The following is a 15,597-nucleotide window of genomic DNA, read 5'->3' as shown; positions in this document are numbered from 1 at the left end:
CATTATCGCAGTGTTTGTTCTTTGTTAAGATTACATACAACCCGCACATTGAGTGTTTTCGAAGTATGTGCTTTGTCATCAGTAGTCTGAGTGCTTAATGCATTTTGTTATTTGATTGGTATGAGTGTCCCGCAGTTGTTTCGGGCCCATTGGAGATATCAGTCCATCTCGGTTGTGTGTGCAAGCGCTGTCATGGTAATACGGCAAAACAACGTGACTCATATGTGGAAGTTATTAGAATAAGCAACTCATTTATTCAGAGCACAGCATGATGAGAGTGTCATGGTTGTTAGGTTTTGTGTCCTTTTCGTATCATGTGATTTGTGCTGACTGTAGAGCGAAGTCAAACGAGACACTTCTACGTGAAGCCCTTTTCAATGGATATGACGTCAACATCAGACCAGTTCGTGACAGGCTGTCGAAAACAACTGTTCGCATTGGAGTTGGTCTTTCGCACATTGGGCGACTTGATGAGAAGGCCCAAACACTGACTGTTATTGGTTATGTCAACATAGTTTGGAAGGACCACTTCGTTCAGTGGAATGACACAATAGGACCACCATCAATGAGGATTCCAGCTGGGATGATATGGACACCCGAAGTTGTTATCATCAATTCCTTGGCTAAAATCGGACCTCTTGGATCCAGTGACTCGAGGCTCATGGTGACATATAATGGCAGTGTGTCCTGGGCAGTTGCACTATCGACTCCGGTAACGTGTAATGTTGACGTCACTTCATTTCCTTTTGACTCTCAAACATGTTACTTGGCATTTCTGCACTGGGGATCGATAGGGAGCGGTGCAGAACTAACAAACTTGATGAGTGAAATAGATTTTACTTTTTTGAAAAAGAAAGGAAGTAGTGAATGGAAGATTTTAGGTAGTTCGGTAGTCGTAACCATGCTCCCAACTTCTCTTAATAAGACTGAACCGGTGGTGTTTGCCTACATTCGTCTAGAAAGAAGGTACATGTTTCATGTTCTCACGAGTATCCTGCCTGTGGTTTGTCTTTCTATCCTGAACCTTGTGGTGTTCCGGACGCCAGCAGAATGTGGTGAGAAGATGTCAATGTCACTTTCCATCTTGCTTTCCTATGGGATCTATGCCACCATCGCCTCTACGACGCTCCCGTCCAACTCGGAATTCCCTTGTCTCTTCAGCATCTATTTAGCCATCCTCATCAGCATCAGCTCTGTCAGCGTCATCGCAACTCACGTTGTAGTCGTCCTGCATCACAGAGTCGGGTCATGTGAGTGGAAGGTATTCAGGGAATGGTCGTCTTGCTCTACAAAGTCAACCAACACCATTGGGGCTTACTGTGATGAGAGCGAACAACCAAAACGTGAGACGTCCCTACTGTGGAAGGACGTGGCAATAATCTTAGATCGAATTTTCTTCTCAGTGTTTTTTCTCATGACACTCCTGGTGACAATGACCGTATTCATCATGATGGCAAAATATCGTTAATGATATTGTAAGATCTCTTAAAACGTTTGCTGTGTGTGACTTTCCTTTACTTGTATTCTTTATTGTTTTCTTGAATGTTAGAAAGTGTCCATTCTTGTATCATATTAGTGTTTCGAATTTACAGAAAAGGTTGCCATTGTCCCTTCAACGTTTTTTCTTGGTACTCTGCAGCATGTTGAACTATAATATTTACATATCCTGCCTGAAAAAAGTAACTGCGATAACATAAAATTGCATAAAATAGAAATTATTTGAAAAACAGCCTGTTTTATAGAAAAATAAACCCAAATAAACATGTAAAAAAGAAGCTTGCATGAAACGGGATGTAATATATCGATTCCAGATTGCTAGTTTGACTGCTCGGACAATGCGTGGCTTACGTCCAATCAATCAGTTCTATAACCGCCTCCGTGGTGTAGTGGTTAGAGCGTCCGCCCGGAGAACGGAAGGTCGCGGGTTCGATCCCCGACCGTGTCACAGCAAAAGACGTTAAAATATGGTACTTGTTGGTCCCTGCCTGGCGCTCGGCATTAATGGGTACAACAAGGACTGGTCGGCTCGGAGTCAGTATAATGTGTCTGAGTGGGGTATTCATCCTTCACTGCGGCATGGTATCTCAGTGGGCTAGCACTATAAAACCAGCTTAAGTCTGGGCTAGTACAAGCAGCCGCACATACACATACACACGCATGCACGTCGTCATATGAGCGAAATATTCTCAAGCACGACGATAAACCCAATTTCACCTCACCTCACCTCACCAATCAGTTCTAGGGTTTGGTGGCGATAACGTTATGGTATGAAGGAGCATCACATCTCAACTTGTCATAGTCAATGGCAATTTGACAGGTTGCGATGCAGGGATGAGATCATTGGCCTCATGTGCAGCCGTTCATTCAAGGACAGAGACGTAACTTCACGCTTCAGCAAGATAATGTCCGTCCACATGTCGCTCGTGTTGTGACAGATTTCCTGAGACAGCACAACATTCCGGTACTCCCAGCTGTTTATCCGGGCTTTTACCCTATTGAGCACGCTTGGGATGAAATGGAGCGACGTTTACGTCAATCCCAGAATCAACCATTGTCGTTAGCTGAATTGGGACAAACGTTGGTTCAGACATGGAACAACATTCCCAAAGCTGTCTTCAATCAGTCACTGTTGTCTATGCGTCGCCATTGTCAAGCCTGCATCAACGCCAATGGTGAACACACAAGGTACTGAAGATGTGAACTGATTTTTGACACCACATGTCTTCCAGGGCGTGTCACGAAGCCTAGTGTCAAAGCATACAGATTTCGATATTATCCTGTCAACAGTTAAACAGTGATTAAGGAAAACACCACAAATCATGTTTTTGTCCCATTGCATTAAAATGACCTGGCATCAAATAATGTACAGTTACTTATTCCGGTAGTATATGTTCCTTCGTGTTATCAGTATATTATGTTTGTATATGTATCCTCTTGGACTGACTGACTGAGTTTGGTTTTACGCCGCTTTTAGCAATATTCCAGCAACATCACGGCGGGGGACACCAGAAATAGGCTTCACACATTGTACCCATGTGGGGATTCGAACCCGGTTCTTCGGCGTGACGAGCCAACGCTTGGACCACTAGGCTACCCCACCACCCCGTATCCTCTTTGAAGTGATATAGGGTATATTATTTGATGGACTTGATCCAAGTAAGTGATAAAAACAGGTGGATAGTTGTCACTGCTAATTTCAGATTTCGAGAAATACTGGTTTTAACATTATTCCTGTGAATTTTAGTATTCCTCGATCCTGTTCATTTGCGCAAGATGGGGAGATAAGTACATGCCCTCAATTGAAGGAAAAGGAAGTTGAAACAATCAAAAGTGACGTCATTGTCGGGATTGTTTTATTACTTTGAATGGTTCTTTTCCACATGGAGGACATTGTAAATTACTGGAGGCTAAACTGCACTTTAATATGTTTCCACAGACACCACTAACTTCAAATAATACTGACTTTATATATTTCATTTGTGTAACTGTACACTATGTTCAGCACAATCTTATACAATATATACTAACCAGTCATTGTCAACTTATTTCCAGGGGAGGTAAGCAAGTTTTTCTTTTTTACCGATCCAGTTTTCTTTTGAAATAAACATATGTTTAAACCAAATACTGGAATCCCTAAATGTCTTACAAGGGCATCATCTCTTCAGATATACTGAAGTCCATTAGAAACACACCACCCTATTATCGTTGATCACGGAATATACATAACGAATTTTGAACCCACATTGTGGTTGAAGTAGTCTGACTATGACAGATAAACGTGATGTACACCGAAAAGCACGTGCATCCCTGTGTGGTCACGTCACCACCCAATTGCTGAAGATTCCTTTTTCACCTGCAGATCGCGTCAACAGAACCAGCATGATTTTCCTGCCAATTATATTACATATTGATTACATGTATATATCTACAAACCGAATAAAGAGCTGTTTGAAAAGATCAAATGGTTAGGCATTGCATACTTGGCAGGCATTGCTTAAAAGTTCACCGCCACATAAGTTCTGATTGCCTCCAGTGCTTGTACATATTCGCATGCCAGTCACGATGGAATCTAAACGATTGTCCTCCATGCAAATAACTAAATAATCTGAACATATGCACATACTTCAACATCTACCTTCACTGACTTCACACACTGGGTAACATCATTTTCAACATAAAACATTTTTTATTAAACATTGGCACAGTAAAGGAATTTACTTTGTACAGGACATATGTAGTCAAAGTGGTTTAATGACTTTTGCTGAACTGAAGAAAATGTATGATATTGGCGGCACTCTTTTAGGTTATCATAAATTACTATGTTGCATCCCTTCTAGTTAAACTGTATTAATGACCAATCATGTATCAATAATTCAAGTTTTGTGATCAGTAATAAGTTACTTGACATTCTCAAACCTGGTAAGGGTTCTAGATATGTCTATGATAAGATTATTGCTTGTGACGAGGTTCCACATGTGTGTAACAAATGGGTTGAAAACTTCATGGTGGTATTTCCTCCATGGAAAGATATATTTCTTCATTATAAATCTTGCACCAAGGATGTAAAACCTTTAGAGTTCCAATTTATATATTTACATCGCTTAACCTACACCAAGAAAGAACTAAAAAATATGAAACTAATGATTGAGGATATTTGCTCCTGTAGTAAAAATGATAGTGAAAGCTTATCACATATTTTTCTAGGATGTGAGCATGTTAAAGAATTCTGGTAGAGTGTGGAATTATACTTGAATTCTTTTTTCAAGGAAGAAATAATAGTTGACACTTGTGCTATTCTATTTGGTTTCCAAGCCAAATTTAAGTTAATTAACCACTTACTCTTGTTTTGTAAAAGACATGTATTCTTAAGTAGTCATAAAAGGACAACCCTTTCAGTTGATACAGTGATAAAAACCTTCAAACAGATATATTCTATTAAAACATTTATTGCCCGCAAGAAAAATAAAGGGGCGGCATTTGAAACAAATGGCTTCCTGTGTTACATATTTATGAAATCACTTGACTTCATGTTTTTCAAAAACACTATATCTCGCTTTGACTATTTGTACTTAAAGCTTTGCATCCATATGCTCTGGCGGTATAGCTGTTATTAATTTATTATGATTTGCATTACTTGTTTTCTGTGTCATTCGCTTTGTACTTTTTTGCCAGAACCATGTAATACTATACACATACTTCTACACAATTTGTAACGCCTACTGTGTCAAAACTATTGTATGAGAATACTGTCATTGACTGTTTCTCTGTATCTAAGACATATTGCTGATACTGTACTCATTTGTGCCTACTGTCTTTAAATACAACCATGCTTGTAACCTGATTAGCTGGAATAAAAAAATAAAAATAATCTGAACATATGCACATACTTCAACATCTGCCCTCACATACTTCACACACCGACCTATTCGTGCACACTGAAACACTCAACCATGATGAGCATTCGCACACACCGACAACATACGCAAAACAATTTGCTCATTCAGAATCATGTGTATACACTCAGCTTCCTGAACTCTATGTCTTCACACACACACATCAGCTGGAGGTACCAAACAGTCTCTTGCTGGCAAATGCAAACCATAACTGTACACATACATACATGGCTGCATTACCACATCGAACGACCTGCAAATAAGGAACTATCTTCACACACAGTCATCAGCACAAACATCAGACACCGACGATACACACAAAACAATCGCTGATCTATCTAGTACACACTAACCTTCACACACTTACCTCTCGGCACACACGTTTCTATGCTCTCTCACACACACACACACACACATCAATCAGCACACCCTGAGTACACACAATTCAATCAGCACACACTGAATGCACACACGTCAATCAGCACACACTGACTGCACACACGTCAATCAGCACACACTAACTGCAGACACGTCAATCAGCACACACTAACTGCAGACACGTCAATCAGCACACACTGACTGCAGACACGTCAATCAGCACACACTGACTGTAGACAGAGCTATCGGCTATTGGACTGCAATCACACAGACATTGGTGATCTTAATTGAACTCATGATTTGTGGTGTGTGCATCATCATGAGCATAGATATGTGTCATAGTGCTCTCATCCTGGTAACAATACAGGCAATGAAATATGAATTGTGGTATCATCTTATTTGAAATATATTGCATGATGATCCATGATAATAAAACCGTAGGAACAGAAGTACTAATTTGAAGTGTGACATTCTCGGGCGGTTATGACAGCAACACAACGCCTTTATATGTACAGGAGAATCTGTCAGAACATTGTAACCAGTCGGCATTCATCAACGACTGCCTCTCCACGATCTGGGTCTGGGGTCTATTTACCTCATCTATCAAGATCTTCCCAAATGTGTTTGATCAGAGTCATGTCTGGGGAACGGGAAGGCCAATCCCTGGCATCAACAACGATGATGATTAAGACGTCAGCAGTTCAGTATGTGGTGCAGCCATGTCATGTTGCCACACCAGGACCATGTAGCTGCACAACTGGCAGAAGAACTGGATCAGAAATTCAATTAAGTTTGACCGTTGGAACAATACCTCCCAAACCATTAAGCTTCACCCTCCAAAGCGTTCTTCCTTACCAACACAACACTCTGCGTGACGTCCCTCCTTCCTGCGCTAAACTCGTACCCTGCCATCGTCAAAGCGCAGTGTAAAACATGGATGTAGACAATCCCGTTTTACTGCCTTAGGCTAAATCTTGCTATAGTCCAGGACTGGAACTGCTGCGACGAATTGTCCATCTTTAAATTGACCAATCAATTTGCACAATCCCAGGGAATGGGCAGGGATTAAAAGATAATCCAAATGAAAGACATCATGATTAATGTTTAACACATCCAAACATTTAGGTAGTTAAAAGTTCAAATATAAATTATTTTTAAAGCTGAAATCAATGGTTAATCTTCTATTATTTTGTCATAGTCTTCTTTGAAAATAATTGAGAAGGTGTTTGTGTTCACCAAACTGTCAAATATTGTTTTTGCTCCATGGTCTGCCGTTATTGTAAAACAAATGACAAAAGTTAGAAAAATACACAGCACAACAGTACAATCAATCAGCTTGTGTATGTTATCATCCAATCCCAAGGAATGAGCAGTCGTTAACACTGCCCACTCCCTGGTATCAGCTGGACAATCAGCGAGATTAAGCATGCCATCGGCTATTCACGCTGATAGGGCAACATTCTTGGCCAAACCCAAGGAATGGTCAATTCCAGGAATTCGGCACGACATACATACGATTCTGAATGAGCAAATTGCTTTGTGTACCTGGCCGGTGTGTGCGAATGCTCATTATGTGCAGATGGTTGAGTGTTTCAGTGTGCACGAATGGGTCGGTGTGTGAAGTATGTGAAGGCAGATGTTGAAAGACAGCGTGTACATATGTTCAGCTTATTTAGTTATTTGTATGCAGGCAATCGTTTAGATTTCATCGTGACTGACATGCGAATCTGTACAAGCACTGAAGGCAATCAGAACTTATACGACGCTAAGTGGACGTTAAGCAATGTCTGCCAAGAATGTCTAATGATTTGATCTTTTCAAACAGCTCATTATTCAGTTTGTACATATTTAATCAGAATGTAATGCAGTTGACAGGCGAAGGAAAATCATGCTGGTTCTGTTGACAAGAAATCATTTCAGTGTTTGATTTTGGAACTCTTATGTGTATAATCCAAGTTCGATTTCTTCCAGCTTTCAGCAGAATGCATCTTTTCTTCAGGATGCTATTACCAAGCATTACTATTTTGCTAATGAGACTTACATTTACTTATTCAACCTATTGAATCCGTTACCGCAGTGTTTATTCTTTGTATTAGTGTTCTTTCTTTCTTCTAAAGCGTGTATTCATTATTGTTTACAATCATTATCCTATGTACTTGTAAATTGATTTGCTTAGTTGTTATGCAACGGCCAATTACGAGGTATATCATGTCAGGCCGTCACTATGTTGTGGACCAGCGAGGGCAATTCGGCAGTTATACGTAGAAGTTAAAAGAAGAAGCAACTCATTTACTCATAGCACGGGATGATGATGAGAGTGTCATGGTTGTTAGGTTTTCTTGCCATTTCGTCTTTTCTGTTGTTTTGTGCTGACTGTAAAACGGGGTCAAACGAGACACTTCTACGCGAAGCCCTTCTTAATGGATATGACGTCAACATCAGACCAGTTCGTGACAGACTGTCGAAAACAATTGTTCACATTTTAGTTGGTCTTTCGCACATTGGGCGACTTGATGAGAAGGCCCAAACACTGATTGTTATCGGTTATGTCAACATGGTTTGGAAGGATGATTTCGTTCAGTGGAATGACACAATAGGACCACCATCAATGAGGATTCCAGCTGGGATGATATGGACACCCGAAGTTGTTATCATCAACTCCTTGGATGACATGGAACCTCTTGGATCCAGTGACTCGAGGCTCCTGGTGACATATAATGGCTATGTGTACTGGGCAGTTGGCATATCGACATCAGTAACGTGTAACGTTGACGTCACTTCATTTCCTTTTGACTCTCAAACTTGTCACTTGGCATTTCTCAACTGGGGATTGATGGAGAGTGGTGCAGAGCTAACAAATAGAATAAGTGAAATTGATTTTAGTTTTTTCAAAAAGAAAGGAAGTAGTGAATGGAAGATCTTAGGTAGTTCGGTAGTCGCAACCATGCATCCGACTGCTTCTAACAGGACTGAGCCGATGGTGTTTGCCTACATTCGTCTAGAAAGACGGTACATGTTTCATGTTGTCACGAGCATCCTGCCTGTGGTTTGTCTTTCTATCCTGAACCTTGTGGTGTTCCGGACGCCACCAGAATGTGGTGAGAAGATGTCAATGTCACTTTCCATCTTGCTTTCCTATGGGATTTATGCTACCATTGCCTCCACGACACTCCCGTCCAACTCGGAATCCCCTTGTCTCTTCAGCATCTATTTAGCCATCCTCATCAGCATCAGTTCTGTCAGCGTCATCGCAACTCACGTTGTAGTCGTCCTGCATCACAAAGTCGGGTCATGTGAGTGGAAGGTATTCAGGCAATGGTCGTCTTGCTCTACAAAATCAAACAACACCGTCGGGCCTTACTGTGATGAGAGCGAACAACCAAAACGTGAGACGTCCCTACTTTGGAAGGACGTTGCAATAATTCTAGACCGAATTTTCTTCTCAGTGTTTCTTCTCGTGACACTCTTGGTGACAATGGCCGTGTTCATCATGATGGCAAAATATCGTAAATGAGATTGTAAGATTTCTAAAAACGTTTGCTGTGTGTGACTATCCTTTACTTGGATGTTTTTTTCTTGAATATTAGAAAGTGCCCATCCTTGTATGATTTTAGTGTTTTAAATTTACAGCATACATTGCCATTGCTCCGTCGCCGTTTTTGTTCTGTACTGTACAGCATGTAGAAGAACTATAACATGTATATATTCTGACGGAAATTTAAAACGTATATTTAAAACGTAAACCATTTTATTGAAAAATAAACCTAAATAAACATGTAGCAAAGCACTGCGCATGAAATGTGATGTCATGTAACGATTCCAGACTAAATGTTTGACTGCTCGGACAATTCCTTGCTCATGTTCAATCAGTTCCAGGACTGTACGGAACCGTCTGAGGGAGCGCAACACCCGGCCCCGACGACCTGCAAAACGCCCAATTGTGTTCCAACGTCACCGACGGGCACGTCTTGCATTATGGATACAGCATCTAAGGTATAAGTGACAAGAATGGGATAGTCTTGTGTTCACTGACGAGTACAGATTTTCTGGACAACCGCAGATGACATGACAAGGGTGTACAAACGGTGAGGTGAACGGTATAGTGACGAGCGCGTTGTTCAATGTCGATAGTTTGGTGGCGGAAGTGTTATGGTATGACCAGGCATCACATCTCATGGTCAGACACATCTTGTCATTGTCCATGGGACTCTGACATGTCAGCGATACAGGGATGAGATTATTGTCCCTCATATACAGTCGTGCATTTAAGGGCAGAGACGTATCTTCACGCTTCAGCAAGATAATGTCCGTCCACATGTCGCTCGTGTTGTGACAGATTTCCTAAGACAGTAGAACATTCAAGTACTCCCAGCTGTTTCTCCGGACCTGTCCCCTTTGAGCACGTTTGAAATGCAATGGAGCGATCTTTACGTCAAGACGACAATCAACCTTTGACGTTAGCTGAATTGGGTCAAGCCTTGGTTCAGACATGGGACACCATTCCCCAAAGTTTTCCTCTCGTCTATGCGTCGTCGTTGCCAAACCTGCATCAACGCCAATCGTGGACACACAAGATACTGAATTTGTGTGATTTTTGACAGCACATCTCTTCAAGGGTGTGTCACGATGCCTCGTGTCATATCATGAAGATTTCGATATTATCCTGTAAACAGTGATTAAAGAATTCACCACAAAACAGGTTATTATATTTAAAATATATATAAAATGACATAACATCAAATAATGCACAGTTACTTTATTCCAGCAGTATATGTTCCATCTTGTCTCAATATACCATGAAAATGGGTGTTCATGTCTGTATATGTATCCTCTTGGAAGTGTGATATATGATATATTATTTGGTGGCCTTGATCCGACTAAGTGATCAAAATAGGTGGATTGGTTTTAACATTATTCCTATGAATTGTAGTATTCCTCGATCCTGCTCATTTGCGCAAGATGGGGAGATAAGTACATCCCTTGAATTGAAGGAAAAGGAAGTTGAAACAATCAAAGGTCACGTCATTGACGGGGTTGTGTTATTACTTTGAATTGTCGTGTTCCACATGGAGGACATACTAACTTACTGGAGGCTAACTGCACTTTAATATGTCTTACAAGGACATTGTTTTCTCAGAAACCAGTTGGTTTGGAGAAGAGGTATGTTGGTAGAATATGTATGAGCGACTGAGTGAGTATTGTTTTACGCTGCTTTTAGCAACATTCCAGCAATATCAAGGCGGGAGACACCAGAAATGGGCTTCACACATTGTACCCATGTGGGAAATAGAACCCGGGCCTTCGGCTTGACGAGCGAACGCTTTAACCACTAGGCTACCCCACCGCCCTGGTAGGAGATGAAGCATGTCACCGTTGTTCCAAATCAGCTAAGGGATTTCAAAGAAACCACTTATTTGTGAAGTGAGAGTATAACATGGAATGCTTACTCATTGTCTCTTGTCATCTGTCAACATATCTTTCCACAGAAACCATGGGACTTTGATTAAAAATCCCAGCAGTACAAGCAGTTTTGGATTTTTGACAGATAGATGTTATGATGACCGAGATGGATTTGGCCCCCATTGCTGTATTTTGTAACGTATATTTAATCATGTCACGTGATAATGTGATGCCAATTGACTTATGATATGAAGCAAATTCGATTTATTTGAAGACAATTTGTCATTGCTTTAGCTTAAAAATCCTCGAAGGTAATCTTGTATATGCACTTTGTAACTTCACTAAAGCTCAAAACTCCCTCAAAACAGCAACTGCCCTTGAGTTTTTCAGGCAACGAAATGGCATACAATACAACGGTTACTACTCCCTTGTCATCCATGCTTGGTGGTTTAAACCATCACCTGTTTATTTGTCATTCACTCAGTAATGAGTTTATAACCGGTTTAATCAGTGGTAATATTACATGGCAATCTATTTGGCATTTCTGGGGTAATTTCTCAACCTTATAAATTCAGGTCTAATGAGGAAATGGATGACATGCTATGTAATATGCGCATCATTACAGGAACTGTCAGCTGAGTTCCAGAACAACATCGATCAAAGGATTAACAGATAATACGTGATTGATTAAGTATATCTTTTTTTCAGTACTTAATAAGGCCACATGCCTGCAGTACAATACAAAATATACAATCAGACATAGTATAAAAATATAGGTAAAATTGTAAAAGCTCACCCAGCTAAATTGCAGACTCTATATTAATCTGTACATGGAGGCATGCTAAATGGCCATAGATAAATCTTGCAGAACGTTACCATTTGCATTTCGTAACAATAAATAAAATTTAGTTACATTTGGGTATGTAAAGTAATAGGGTTTCAGATATCTTTCTCTAAGTTGTAAGTAAACAGGGCATATAAACAGAAATGATAGTCATCTTCAACTGAACTTAAGTTACAAACATTGCAAATTCTTTGGTCCCGACTAATGTTTAAATAACGTCTTGTATCAATTAACAGATCGTGAGAGGAACATGTAAAACGTGAAAGAGCTGTTCGGAACTTTTTAACAGTAATCTTATAAAGGTAATCTTCCTGAATTATTTGTGATTTAAATAGTTTGTAATAAAAACACTTCTTTGATAAAGCCAGTGAAGCAGTCCATGTCTGTATATACATATCTTTTAGCCTTTGTGTTAATGACAATACAAAATTTGATTTTGAATACACATTCTGATTTTGCCAAACCTTTCCATAACCACAACTGAAAAGTAACTTTCTAGCTCCAGTAACCCAGTGTCTCTTTCCATTTTTATCATAAAGTAGCATCATATTATAACATTGTTTGGTAGTCTGTATGAAGGCACATCAAGAAGTCTTAACCAGTATTTAATGACCTTAATATTTGAGTGTAGATAAAAAGGAAACCGACCACAGTCACCATATACCACCAGGCTAGATGTACTTATCTTCACACCTAAGAACCTTGTACAGGCATATAACTGAATTTTGTCTGTCACATAAAACTGCTGTGAACCCCACACTTCTGATCCATAATAATGAAATTGGGAGTATTTTAACATAAAATATTTTGAAAAATGATTGGTTTGAAACATTTCCCAACAAACGCAAGCGTTTGAAAATACTTACAAAAGCCTTTTTTGCTTGGATTGCTGCCTGATTTGATTGTTTCCTCCATAACAGATTCCTACTGAAGTACATGTTATGTAATATATGCAGCAGGACAGCAACTGTCAGCTGAGTTCCAGAAAAAAACATCGATATCGATCAAAGGATTAACCGATAATACGTGATTGATTAATCACTGTTATCTTACATACTGGAGGTGTGAAAGTGTAGTGTTTGTGTATGTAGATTTGATAACGAAGGTATAATAAAAACAATGAATACGGCCATATTCTGTCGTAAAGTGTCCATGCAAAAACAACATACTTTGTTCAAAGGATTAATCGACAATACGTAGATTGATTAGATCAATTCAGGATCATTGAGGATCAACACGTTAAGATCGGGCCAGAAGTGGTTTTCAGGAACCGATGTTGACGTAAGAGACGACTAGAAGGACTGGTTGGTTAGACTTGCTGACTTGGTTGACACATGTCATCGTATCCCTAGTACCTAGATCGATGTTCATGCTGTTGATCACAGGATTGTCTGGTCCAGACTAGATTATTTACAGGAATCCGCCATCTAGTTCGAATATTGCAGAGTGCGGCGTTAAACAACAAACCAACAACAGCAATCATTCCGGGTCGACAAATGCGTTTCAGGAAGACTGAAGTATTTATACGTTTCAAATCCCGTTTCGTTTAACGATTCCACGATACCATGTTCAGATACGTTCACGGGCCACTCCTCCAAGTTCATATGCACTTTACTCGAAATAACGTTATTATGCTGCACGTCTGTGGTTCCTCATTGTTCATTGTTTTCATGTGTGCATGTTGTATCAATAAATTGTAGGCATGGTTGTTGATAATGGAGTAATTAGCCAATAATAAATATCGTTGGTCCGGCTTGGCCCAGCCCGGCCTTGGTTTTAGGCAACTCAGATCAGGGGATTGATGGTTACGAGATGTTATGTTAGGAATATATCAATCGTGACACACTTTGAGAACGATAATAAATTATTCCTGTTACAGTCAGTCTGTGTCTCTGACTCAATGATGACCACACGTACACTCAGAAAGGTTTTATCCGCTGTATTCAGTGACTGCAATAACTGAAGTCAGGAACGTTTGAAAGCCAGTGTTTGACTTTGGAACCCATGCGCGTATATTGCTCTCGTTTGTACAGTTACTTCCTGTTTTCAAGCAAGACAGTGAGACTTTCAGGCTGTGGTTGTCAAACATACCAGTTGCTTATCAGACCAGCTGAGCAGTTGTACTGAGTCACTCTTTTAAACGCATTATCGCAGTGTTTGTTCTTTGTTAAGATTACATACAACCCACACGTTGAGAGCTGTCGAAGTATGTGCTTTGTTATTTGATTCGCATAAATGTCCCGCAGTGTTTTCCAATCCATTGGAGATATCAGTCCATCTCCGTTGTGTGTGTGTGCAATCGTTGCCATGGTAATACGGCAAAACACGTAACTCATGTGTGGAAGTTATTAGGATAAGCAACTCATTTATTCAGAGCACGGGATGATGAGAGTTTCATGGTTGTTAGGTTTCCTGGCCATTTCGTTTTATGTGTTTTGTGTTGACTGTAGAACGGGGTCAAACGAGACCCTTCTACGTGAAGCCCTTCTAAATGGATATGACGTCAACATCAGACCAGTTCGAAACAGCCTGTCGAAAACAACTGTTCACATTTTCGTTGGTCTTGCGCACATTGGGCAACTTGATGAGAAGGCCCAAACACTGACTGTTATCGGATATGTCAACATGATTTGGAAGGATGATTTTGTTCAGTGGAATGACACAATAGGACCACCATCAATGAGGATTCCAGCTGGGATGATATGGACACCCGAAGTTGTTATCATCAACTCCTTGGATGGCATGGAACCTCTTGGATCCAGTGACTCGAGGCTCATGGTGACATATAATGGCTATGTGTCCTGGACAGTTGGCATATCGAAGTCAGTAAGGTGTAACGTTGACGTCACTTCATTTCCTTTTGACTCTCAAACTTGTCACTTGGCATTTCTCAACTGGGGGTTCGTCGAGAGTGGTGCAGAACTAATAAATACAACAAATGAAATTGATTTTAAATTTTTCAAAAAGAAAGGAAGTAGTGAATGGAAGATCTTAGGTAGTTCGGTAGTCGCAACCATGCACCCAACTGCTGTAAATAGGACGGAGCCGATGGTGTTTGCCTACATTCGTCTAGAAAGACGGTACATGTTTCATGTTGTCACGAGCATCCTGCCTGTGGTTTGTCTTTCTATCCTGAACCTTGTGGTGTTCCGGACGCCACCAGAATGTGGTGAGAAGATGTCAATGTCAGTTTCCATCTTGCTTTCCTATGGGATTTATGCTACCATTGCCTCCACGACACTCCCGTCCAACTCGGAATTCCCTTGTCTCTTCAGCATCTATTTAGCCATCCTCATCAGCATCAGCTCTACCAGCGTCATCGCAACTCACATTGTAGTCGTCATGCATCACAAAGTCGGATCATGTGAGTGGAAGGTATTCAGGCAATGGTCGTCTTGCTCTACGAAGTCAACCAACACCATTGAGGCTTACTGTGATGAGAGCGAACAACCAAAACGTGAGACGTCCCTACTGTGGAAGGACGTGGCAATAATTCTAGACCGAATTTTCTTCTCAGTGTTTCTTCTGGTTACACTCCTGGTGACAATGGCCGTATTCATCATGATGGCAAAATATCGTTAA

General features: G+C 40.5%; 1 protein-coding gene across 1 annotated transcript; it reads left to right on the top strand.

Moving 5' to 3' along the window:
- Window positions 1-8,325: 8,325 nt before the first annotated feature.
- On the top strand, window positions 8,326-15,597 carry LOC124287157 (neuronal acetylcholine receptor subunit alpha-5-like). The gene is made up of 3 exons (XM_046723640.1): window positions 8,326-9,075; window positions 10,909-10,931; window positions 14,466-15,597. Exons 1-3 carry the CDS (start codon window positions 8,326-8,328, stop codon window positions 15,595-15,597), a joined length of 1,905 nt encoding a protein of 634 aa, XP_046579596.1.

Source organism: Haliotis rubra, unplaced genomic scaffold (genome assembly GCF_003918875.1).
Source record: "Haliotis rubra isolate DU_JTF1 unplaced genomic scaffold, ASM391887v1 Scf4, whole genome shotgun sequence".
In the NCBI taxonomy this organism is placed as follows: Eukaryota; Metazoa; Mollusca; class Gastropoda; order Lepetellida; family Haliotidae; genus Haliotis; species Haliotis rubra.
The sequence above is the reverse complement of the archived record's forward strand: the minus strand, read 5'-3'. Positions and strand labels throughout refer to the sequence as shown.